This window comes from Mizuhopecten yessoensis, unplaced genomic scaffold (assembly GCF_002113885.1).
Source record: "Mizuhopecten yessoensis strain PY_sf001 unplaced genomic scaffold, ASM211388v2 scaffold2023, whole genome shotgun sequence".
In the NCBI taxonomy this organism is placed as follows: Eukaryota; Metazoa; Mollusca; class Bivalvia; order Pectinida; family Pectinidae; genus Mizuhopecten; species Mizuhopecten yessoensis.
Genome location: NW_018404339.1, coordinates 118,443 through 129,925, shown reverse-complemented (window position 1 = coordinate 129,925; position 11,483 = coordinate 118,443). Strand labels below are relative to the sequence as shown.

At 36.8% G+C, this 11,483-nt stretch overlaps 3 protein-coding genes across 6 annotated transcripts in view; all 3 read left to right on the top strand.

Annotated features, from left to right (window-relative positions):
- The window catches only part of LOC110444189 (CUB and sushi domain-containing protein 3-like), an 85,325-nt gene extending 84,673 nt beyond the window's left edge, over window positions 1–652 (top strand). Inside the window, exons 21-22 of the mRNA XM_021488597.1 lie at window positions 75–252; window positions 631–652. Of these exons, the coding sequence (XP_021344272.1) occupies window positions 75–252; window positions 631–652 (200 nt within the window). The remainder of the gene's footprint in view (window positions 1–74; window positions 253–630) is intronic.
- Window positions 7–7,277, top strand: LOC110444177 (cell wall protein DAN4-like). Its single transcript, XM_021488587.1, has 6 exons — window positions 7–248; window positions 631–750; window positions 2,293–2,555; window positions 5,401–5,695; window positions 6,279–7,214; window positions 7,264–7,277. The coding sequence occupies exons 2-6, from the start codon at window positions 678–680 to the stop codon at window positions 7,275–7,277; spliced, it is 1,581 nt and encodes a 526-aa protein (XP_021344262.1). The 5' UTR covers window positions 7–248; window positions 631–677.
- Window positions 7,154–11,483, top strand: part of LOC110444201 — an 82,911-nt gene continuing 78,581 nt past the window's right edge. For 2 of the 4 annotated variants that reach the window (XM_021488613.1, XM_021488606.1), the window contains exons 1-6: window positions 7,154–7,367; window positions 7,706–7,902; window positions 8,134–8,914; window positions 9,203–9,414; window positions 9,647–10,004; window positions 10,427–10,650. In XM_021488613.1, the coding sequence (XP_021344288.1) occupies window positions 7,298–7,367; window positions 7,706–7,902; window positions 8,134–8,914; window positions 9,203–9,414; window positions 9,647–10,004; window positions 10,427–10,650 (1,842 nt within the window). In that variant the 5' untranslated portion in view covers window positions 7,154–7,297. The remainder of the gene's footprint in view (window positions 7,368–7,705; window positions 7,903–8,133; window positions 8,915–9,202; window positions 9,415–9,646; window positions 10,005–10,426; window positions 10,651–11,483) is intronic. The other 2 variants (XM_021488619.1, XM_021488625.1) reach the window with 2 other exon arrangements.

The window sequence follows — 11,483 nt, the reverse complement described above, 5'->3', positions numbered from 1 at the left end:
TTTATGTTACAGTGGTGGACTGTGGTCCTTTACAGCTTTCAGACAATGGTAACCATATACTGTTTATGTTACAGTGGTGGACTGTGGTCCTTTACAGCACCCAGACAATGGACAAGTGTACTTTGGTTCAACAACATACTTGGCTGAGGCTACATACAAGTGCTACTGTGGCTACCTGTTATATGGAACCTCCCAGAGAGTGTGTCGAGCGGACGGTGTCTGGGATGGGCAGAATGTATTTTGTAATCGTGAGTATGAGACTTATTTGAAATGTGAGGCATGTAGTTATCTCATTCAAATACTGATATATCTTAAAACAGTGTTATATTTCTAAATGTGGAGAAAATTGATCCAAATTTAAGCAACACAGAATACATAAGTGTATCTTTTAGTGCACGTCATTTATACTAGAAGTCGAATCCATCAATCTGATTAAAATCACATGTTACATGGCTTCGTTAACTTCGTACTACGCCTGAACAGGCGGAGCCATGTAACAGATGATTTTAATCAGATTGCAAATCCATATGAAGTAGATTTTCATTGTTTATTGATGGTGTCATTGTGGAGGATTTGTGTGAATCACATAAGGAATTGATAGGAGGATGTGATGAACTTTTGTTTTTTTAGCATTATCCTGTACTGCTCCTGAATCCCCTTTATACGGGTCACTGGCTATGAGTGTGGCCCCATATATCAAAGATTCCACACTGTCCTTCACCTGTACACCACCTGGTTATACATTAACAGGTAATCTCATCTTCAAACTCTTTTACTGCATTTAAATGTCTGCCTATATGTACTTAAGTATATATTCCTAAATTGATACTGAAGTGGATCTCATAGCTTGGCATGTAAGTGAACATGATAAGAGTTGCCTCCCCTAGAACTAAACCAAGTGCCAAGTGAGCTTTTGCCATGGCGCGGCGTCCGTCGTCCGTCGTCTGTCGTCCGTCGTCTGGCGTCAATATTTTACTTTAAACGACTTCTTCTTAATAACCGAAAGGCCTAGGGTGTCGATATTTGGCCAGAAGCAAACTTGGATAAAGGGCTACAAAGTTTGTTAAAATTAATGACCTTCACCTATTTTCAAGGTCACAGGGGTCAAATATGTCAAAAACTTTAAACATCTTCTTCTCAATAACCAAAGTGCCCAGGGAGATGATATTTAGCCATTAGCATGCTTGGGTGAAGGGCTACCAAGTTTATTCAAATGAATGACCTTCAAGTATATTCAAGGTCACAGGGGTCAATTGTATTAAAAAACTTTTAAACAACTTCTTCTCAATAACCAAAATGCCCTGGGTGATGATATTTGGCCAGTAGCATGCTGGGATGAAGGGCTACAAAGTTTGTTCAAATGAATGACCTTCACCCATATTCAAGGTCACAGGGGTCAAATATGTTAAAAACTTTAAACAACTTCTTCTGAATAACCAAAATGCCCTGGGTGATGATATTTAGTCAGTAGCATACTAGGATCAAGGGCTACCAAGTTTGTTTAAATGTATGACCTTGAATCATATTCAAGGTCACAAGGAGCAAATATGTTTAAAATATTTCAACAACTTGTTCTGAATAACCAAAAGGCTCAGGATGTTGATATTTAGTTAGTAGCATATGCTGGGATCAAGGACTACTATGTTTGTTAAAGTGAATGACTTTGACTTATATTCAAGGTCACAGGGGTCAAATTTGTTTAAAATCTTTAAACAACCTCTTCTGAATAACCATGGGTCCCAGGATGTTTATACTTTGCAAGTTGCATCCTGAGATGAAAGGCTATACAATGTGTTCAACATAATGACTTTGTTCGACTTTCAATCACAGGGGTGAAATGTTTAAAAAAAAATAACAGGGTCTTTTGAATGAATTTTAATCATAAATACTGATATTTTGCCTGTAGCTTGATTTTAGATCACTTTTAAGGTTACAAGTGCGAGTTTTATACCAGGTGAGCGATGCAGGCCCATTGGGCCTCTTGTTTTAGATTATAATAAAACATTCTTCTTATTTCTAGAATTTTTGAAGAAAGACTTGGAGTTGATGATTAACTACAAATAAACCTTTTTAGTCTGTACAGGATTGAACTTTGTCGTATAAAAGGATTACCCCACAAATAAAATAAAGTGACAAATAGGATACGAATACAAAGTTTTGATCATTATAACGATTCACTTTTTGAAAAGTTTTCCGGTTGGATCAAATGATTACCTTCTATATACTAGGATTAACCTGTATCATATCACCAAAGATATTATATGTGAGTCTGCTTTACTTTATTTTTTACAGACCAGGGAAAATGGCAGTGCAGAGCACATGTGAGCCCGACTGAGCGTGAACCTGTTACACTGCAGCTGGAAGTTCGGGGGATGTACCATGTGGAGGATGCTATTACCATACCCACAGAATGTTTTCAATTTTACTCCGACAATAGTAACTCACAGCTGTGGGCAGCACGAAGAAAAATAAAAAGTATAGCTTGTCCTCACTTAAATTCCACTTTAGACCTTGGTGTCAGCAAAGTCCGCAGTGTAAGCAGAATCAACAGAACGGTAAGCTCCACTTCTACCTGTGTGTACTGTAATTTACCTGTACCTGGTATATTTTACCTAATAATGAACTCTAATTTACCTATATGTTTAACTTAACAATGTGCTGTAACTTACCTGTATATTTTACCCAATAGTGCACTATAATTTACCTGTATGTTTAACTTAACAAGGTGCTGTAACTTACCTGTATATTTTACCTAACACTATACAGTTTATTTTACCTGTATGATTTACCTAATACTGTACTGTTTATTTTACCTGTATGTTAACTGTTCGCGAACTGTATATTTACAATATACTGTAATTTACCTGTATGTTTACAATGTACTGACTGTAACTTACCTATATGTTTACAATGTACTGACTGTAACTTACCTGTATGTTTACGATGTACTGTAATTTACCTGTTTGTTTACAATGTACTATAACTAACCTGTATGTTTAACAATGTGTTAGCTATAACTTACTGGTATGTTTACGATGTACTGTAATTTACCTGTTTGTTTACAATGTACTATAACTAACCTGTATGTTTACAATGTACTATAACTTACCTGTATGTTTACAATGTACTAACTATCACTTACTGGTATGTTTATGATGTACTGTAATTTACCTGTTTGTTTACAATGTACTATAACTTACCTGTATGTTTACAATGNTAATGTACTGTAACTTACCTGTATGTTTATAATGTACTGACTGTAACTTACCTGTATGTTTACGATGTACTGTAATTTACCTGAATGTGTACAATGTACTATAACTTACCTGTATGTTTATAATGTACTGTAAATTACCTGTATGTTTACAATGTACTGTAATTTACCTGTATGTGTACAATGTACTGACTGTAACTTACCTGTATGTTTATAATGTACTGTAACTTACCTGTATGTTTACAATGTACTGACTATAACTTACCTGTAAGTTTACAATGTACTGTAACTTACCTGTATGTTTACAATGTACTGAATGTAACTCACCTGTTGTTTACAATGTATTGTTACTTACCTGTATGTTTACAATGTACTGTAACTTACCTGTATGTTTACAATTTACTGTAACTTACCTGTATGTTTACAATGTACTATAACTTACCTGTATATATACAATATACAATAACTTACCTGTATGTTTACAATGTACTGTAACTTACCTGTATGTTTACAATGTACTGTAACTTACCTGTATGTTTACAATATACTTACTGTAACTTACCTGTATGTTTACAATGTACTGACTGTAACTTACCTGTATGTTTACAATGTACTGTAACTTACCTGTATGTTTACAATGTACTCTAACTTACCTGTATGTTTACAATGTACTATAACTTACCTGTATATATACAATATACTTTAACTTACCTGTATGTTTACAATGTACTGTAACTTACCTGTATGTTTACAATGTACTCTAACTTACCTGTATGTTTACAATGTACTATAACTTACCTGTATATATACAATATACTTTAACTTACCTGTATGTTTACAATGTACTGTAACTTACCTGTATGTTTACAATGTACTGACTGTAACTTACCAATATGTTTACAATGTACTGACTGTAACTTACCTGTATGTTTACGATGTACTGTAATTTACCTGTTTGTTTACAATGTACTATAACTAACCTGTATGTTTAATAATGTGTTAACTATAACTTACTGGTATGTTTACGATGTACTGTAATTTACCTGTTTGTTTACAATGTACTTTAACTTACCTGTATGTTTACAATGTACTAACTATCACTTACTGGTATGTTTATGATGTACTGTAATTTACCTGTTTGTTTACAATGTACTATAACTTACCTGTATGTTTACAATGTACTATCACTCACCTGTATGATTACAATGTACTATAACTTACCTGTATGTTTACAATGTACTAACTATAACTTACCTGTATGTTTACAATGTACTGTAACTTACCTGTATGTCTACAATGTACTGTAACTTACCTGTATGTTTACAATGTACTATAACTTACCTGTATGTTTACAATGCACTGTAACTTTCCTGTATGTTTACAATGTATTGTAACTTACCTGTATGTTTACAATGAACTATAACTTACCTGTATGTTTACAATGTACTGTAACTTACCTGTATGTTTACAATGTACTAACTATAACTTACCTGTATGTTTATGATGTACTGTAATTTACATGTATGTTTACAATGTACTATAACTTACCTGTATGTTTACAATGTACTGTAACTTACCTGTATGTTTACAATGTACTATAACTTACCTGTATGTTTACCAGGTACTATAACTTACCTGTATGTTTACAATGTACTATAACTAACCTGTATGTTTACAATGTTCTGTAACTTACCTGTATGTTTACAATGTACTATAACTTACCTGTATGTTTACGATGTACTTTAACTTACTGGTATGTTTATTATGTACTGTAATTTACCTGTTGTTTACAATGTACTATAACTAATCTGTATGTTTACAATGTACTATAACTTACCTGTATGTTTACAATGTACTCTAACTTACCTGTATGTTTACAATGTACTATAACTTACTGGTATGTTTATGATGTACTGTAATTTACCTGTTGTTTACAATGTACTATAACTAATCTGTATGTTTACAATGTACTATAACTTACCTGTATGTTTACAATGTACTCTAACTTACCTGTATGTTTACAATGTACTTTAACTTACTGGTATGTTTATTATGTACTGTAATTTACCTGTTGTTTACAATGTACTATAACTAATCTGTATGTTTACAATGTACTATAACTTACCTGTATGTTTATCCAACAGTGTTTAAGTGTACTGTAATTTGCATGTATATTTATCTTACAGACCCTACAGATGGTTTCGGGTCTGCAGATCCAGAGTTTGAGTGCTGGTTACCTGGACCTGGACCTGAGGAACTCTACCTGTAGCTGTGTTGCTGCTATAGGCCAGCTCTTAGCAACCAGCAATTCCTACCTGAGCACCTTGCAGGCCACCTCCTGTCCTCCGGTCACCTTACACCCACCTCAACTCATTACTAAGGCACAGTCCTGGACCTGTGATACCAACTTCCACCTACAGTTCTCAGGCATTGAAAATGTTTGTGACACTGGCCATATGCCTCGATGTGTTGAAGACTTGGGTAAGACATTCACATTTGTCAGGTGGTACATTGGTTATCATGCTTGCCTTCACCGTTTTCCCAATTGGATAGGGTCACCTACCAGAATATGTAGTTTTCTTTGAGTATTCCAGCTTCCTTCCACATTAAGACCTACTGCATGCTTTCATCAGAACCAACAAGATTGATTAATATTTAATGGAACTTATTTCATTATTGTTATAAAATAAATCATGTTTACACTTAGACATTCACTCTGACTCTAACCACACACGTTGCTGTGTGGAAGACTTAGGTGGGACATTATATGATCACTCTATGATTAAGGATTAGAACATTATTTAGTTAAGTATGTCTGAATACTACTGAATGAAGTGTAATATGTAGGACATTAGTGGGAAGTGCTATTTGTCAGTGCCTCTATACTTGGGGAGTTACAAGTCTTCAATAGGTAGTATACATATCTCAGGTTACCCACTATCTTAAATCACCAGAAAAATTTGTTGTCATTGATCTTCATGTGATATATTTACTTATGATTTCAAGAAAATTGATACTGATAAAACTTGTAAAGGTGTTATTCCAACGGCCATTTTTTTTTTAGACTGCATTTATAATGAGAGCCAGACTGGTACAACACCCCTACCCAGTACAGATGTGACAACCCCTTCCCCAACTGATAGTGAGTCTCCAGAATCTAGCACCACGGCAGGTTACAGCTCCACAATGTCACATTCCATTGTATCTGGTACGTCATCTGCCACCTCTACCAGCACCACACCCAGACCAGAGACTACTAAAACAACCACAGAATCAGGCACCACTTCCACCACTCCTCGGGAGACCAGTGCTCCAAGTACTCCTGGTGAGAGCAGTACCCAGTCTACCACCCCTAAGGAAACTAGTTCTACTGCTGAATCCACAACAACTAGAGAAACCAATTACCAAACCACCGCTGATGAGGAGACAAGTACTCAATCTACCACTTCCCTGGAGATGAGTACCCAAACTACCTCTCCTCGGGAGATTACTACCCAAACTACCACTACTGGGGAGATTAGTACCCAAACTACCTCTCCTGAGGAGATTAGTACCCAAACTACCACTCCTGGGGAGACAAGTACCAAGCCTACCACTCCTGGAGAGACAAGTACGCAGCCTACCACTCCTGGAGAGACAAGTACCCAGCCTACCACTCCTGGAGAGACAAGTACCAAGCCTACCACTACTGTGGAGACGAGTACCAAGCCTACCACTCCTATGGAGACGAGTACCCAGCCTACCACTCCTGGGGAGACAAGTGACAAGTCTACCACTCCTGGGGCGACGAGTACCAAGCCTCCCCCTCCTATGGAGACGAGGACCCAGCCTACCACTACTGTGGAGAGGAGTACCAAGCCTACAACTCCTGGGGAGACGAGAACCATGCCTACCACTCCTGGTGAGACGAGTACCAAGCCTTCCTCTCCTATGGAGACGAGTACCCATCCTACCACTCCTGGGGAGAAAAGTACCCAGCCTACCACTCCTGGGGAGACAAGTATCCAGCCTACCACTCCTGGGGAGATTGATTCATCCACTGCAACTAGCACTGTGCCACTGACAACTGCGTCACAGACATCAATGACAAGTACTGATGGACCTTCCTCTACACCTTCCCGGTCAACGATAACCACCACAGAGGGTCCCCAAAGTAATTAGCTCCAATCCTTTCTTCATATTAAAAATATCTTCAAAATGTTACTGTCAAAATAGATTTGTTGATAATAAAAGAAAATTATGTTACTCATTTGAAATATTTGAAAAATTGATGTGGCACAAGTGTTAGAAATATTCTAGATTTATCTGGTAACTGAGGAAGAGATACTACAATGATAAAGTGATGTGAGCATTTACAGAGGCAGTTCTGTTAACAAGTAGGGATTAAGGTAGTCGGGACTTAAGTATTGTTTACAAAATTATCATGACTGCTGACCGACATTCATGGTTTCTGAAAAGATGTTTATTTTCAGTGTTTTTCACTTTTTATAGCTGTTCCAAGCAAGTACTTCATTGGATATTCAGCCGAATTCATAAGTCAGACTTCCAACAATTTGAACTGTTTGAACGAGTCAGTGTTCAAGATAAATCTTCAAATCATCATGTCGTCACCACAGGAGATGAAAAAGAAAACTTGTAAAGGTGTAGAAATGCAGCAAGTGCCTTATCAGCTTAAAGTCGCTAACCAGGTAATCTCACCCTTGACCTTACTTGGAGGTAACAATTAACAGATCAACATTAGTATGTACAACTAATGTGTCATTATAGTCTTCTGAATAGTTGTAAATTCACTATCGATGTGTGATCTTTTACCTGCATAAATATCATTTAAAAAAGAGTTACATATAGAAAAGAATTTTAAAATGTTGATTTGAAAAACAGTTTGAATTTTTACCACTGATTAATGTTTTTATTTGCAGACCAGAGTGACGGCTGACATCAAGTTCCAACTGAGCAGTAATACTGTAAGCAACAGAGTAGTGGCTCAATGTGGCAATGACATACAGGACTTCATCCAACAAAAACTAGTAAACTTGCTGAATGATTTCAATGAGTGTTTGGTGACCCAAACATACTTGACGGGTCCAGGAAAGCTTGGCTGGGTGTGTGATAGTGGCTATGTACTCAGTCCTGATGAAACTACTTGTACAAAGTGCACAACCTGTACCACAGCCACTGTGCCACCTAGTACATTTACAACAGCCACTGTGCCACCTAGTACATTTAAAACAGCCACTGTTTCACCTAGTACATTTACAACAGCCACTGTGCCACCTAGTACATTTACCACAGCCACTGTGCCACCTAGTACATTTACAACAGCCACTGTGCCACCTAGCACCGCAGCCAATGTGGCCACTACCACTGATGGAGCAACACAACAGCTGACCAGTACTGCTCCTACTGATCAGACAACCACAGTACTGATTACTACCACCAGCGTTTTAACAGATCCAGTGACTACTCCTCCTCTCTCCACTACCACGACATCGTCCACTGATACAACATCCTCCGACACACAGACACCTTCTAGTACCGAGGAACCGTCTACTACTACTGTGACATCCACTGCTGTGTCGTCTTCTGTCACATCACCAATCACAGTGGTATCTGCCACTTCTACCACAACAGTTACTAGCCACGTAACGACAACCTTGCAGCCTGCTGGTTCCTCGACACAGCCTCCACCACCACCACCCGGTATGTGTCAAACAAAGAGCATAGTTGTAGTAGACAGTTGTCGTAGTCCTTATCATTACAATACTTCCAGAAATACACCATATTTAGAAAGCTCTGAATTAGGTTGGGAAATATAATTAAGATGAATACAAATTCTTTATTACTTGTTTAAAACATTTTTTTACATGAATATACAATCTTTCTTTGGTCTTGATTATAATTTTATAGCTTTTGACTAAATATAAAGTTATTTAATTGGACAAGGAATGTTTGTTAGCTGGAAGATTAAATGTATTTGTGTTGTGACAGTAGTGCGTTCCCACCTGACGTTGTACTACCAGGCAGTGCTGACTGGAAACCAGATTGGAGCCGACCAGTGTACTGGAGTCCTACAAGCTGCTGTCAACCAATCACTGGCCAACGTACATGTCGGGCTGCCACAGGAACTGACAAAAAGCAAAACCTGTGATAAGGCGTCTGTGACCTCCCCAATCTACATGCTCTACCTCAATGTCACCCAGGTACAAACTCAACCTGTAGTTTTAGCTTACTTGCTAACAAGTTTTGTTTAAGTAAATTTGATCTTGACTCAATATGAAGGTCACAGATGTGAGATGGCCTAGTGAAAAGTAATGACAAAAAAAATACAGGCTCATTGAGCCTTTTGTTTTAGGAGTTTATAGATATGTATTGACAATTTTTCTTTCCTTTCTGTAGGCATTAATTTATTGATATTTTCCCTTTTATTTGTAGGGACAAATCAATGTAATTTCTACATTCCTGTTGACAAGTGATCAATCAACAGTTCAAAATACAATCATAGAATCCTGTGCCAATGGAAGAGTACAGAAATTCATCAAGGAAAAATTGAAAAATGAATTGGAAAGTGAACTCCAGGAAATTTCATCCACGTGTGCTGGAGTCAGTCTGACAGAGCCGCCAAGGTTTGACAGAAAAGAGTGGGAGTGTTTTGATGATTACCAGATAGATATAACAGCTAATTTCTGTACACACTGTCCAGATTGTAAGGAGCTGACCACTACAACCACAACCACTACAAGTGTGGCCCTCACTACCACTTCACCACAGACTGCGACTGTACAACCTCTAGGTAGGACACCTTAAGGTGGTCAATAATCACCACAACCTATATCTAGGGTGCCAGACTCCTGCCATATTACAGCTTGTAGAATTTCTTGTCTAGTTTAGCTTGTTTCTTATTAGTGGTTTCCCTGTCTCTGCAATTCTGCCTGAAAATTTATACTCTTGCATAATACAATTTGTTGTTTTGTAATAAGTTCAATTTATCTTTCTGTGTAGTATACTTCTAAACAGATATAAGGAGCTTATTAATGGCTTAAAAAATACTTGCAAATATTACTCTCTATTGAATAAGTTGCTTCATGCCTTATGCTTTATCAGTTGTTGCAAAAGTGTATGACAAATTTTGCATGATGCGAGTCACCTACTTGTAAAGCAAAGAAAGCTCACAGATTAATGCCGTGTGCCACTGTTGTGCCATTTGTCCTGCAGGCGTCATCCCGTATTACGTGATTGTGACGGAGACCGAGATCGTCAGCACACTCATCCTCAACCTCGGCTGTATTTCTCTAATGAAGACAGTTATAGAAGAGGCAGTGCAAACAACCAGTGATGAGATTCAAACTGGGGTTGAACAGGAGAAATCTTTGTGCAGTTATGCTTCAAATCTAATTATCATGAAGACCAATGGGAAAGTAACCTTTCTAGACAAAATGGTAGGTATATAGGATTGTGTATGCAACTATTATCTTTCAATTCTGTTTGTCAGTCTAAGAACCACTGATACGTCCTGTCCCCATTTTTAGAATATTCTAATAAAATGTAAGGCCAACATATACTTATGTGCTGTAATGAATGATGTTCGATATTAAAATACTTATCACATAATTTTATAATTCCTTGCAATTTAAGGTAAGAATTATGTAATTAATCATATTTAAAATAAGCCCATCCATTTTTTGTGTACAATAAACAATATAAACACACTTATTGTGAATTCAAGATTACAAAAAGGACAAAAAATATTATTAAAATCAAACTCTATCACAAATTTATTGACAGCAAACTCATTTTTGAAGTCACCTAAGGTTCTGTTTAAATGTCCTATACTATAAAAATCACTTTGTCTGGTTTCATGCAATTTATTATGAATAATTTTTACCAAACTATGCTCACATGTTGTAATTTGTATATTCTCATTTCTAGGATACTGACATGTTGTATATTCTCATTTTTAGGATACTGACATGTCTTATATTCCCATTTCTAGGATACTGACATGTCGTATATTCACATTTCTAGGATACTGTCATGTTGTATATTCCCATTTCTAGGATACTGACATGTCGTATATTCACATTTCTAGGATACTGACATGTCGTATATTCTCATTTCTAGGATACTGACATATTGTATATTCTCATTTCAAGGATACTGACATGTTGTATATTCCCATTTCTAGGATACTGACATATTGTATATTCTCATTTCAAGGATACTGACATGTTGTATATTCTCATTTCTAGGATACTGACATATTGTATATTCT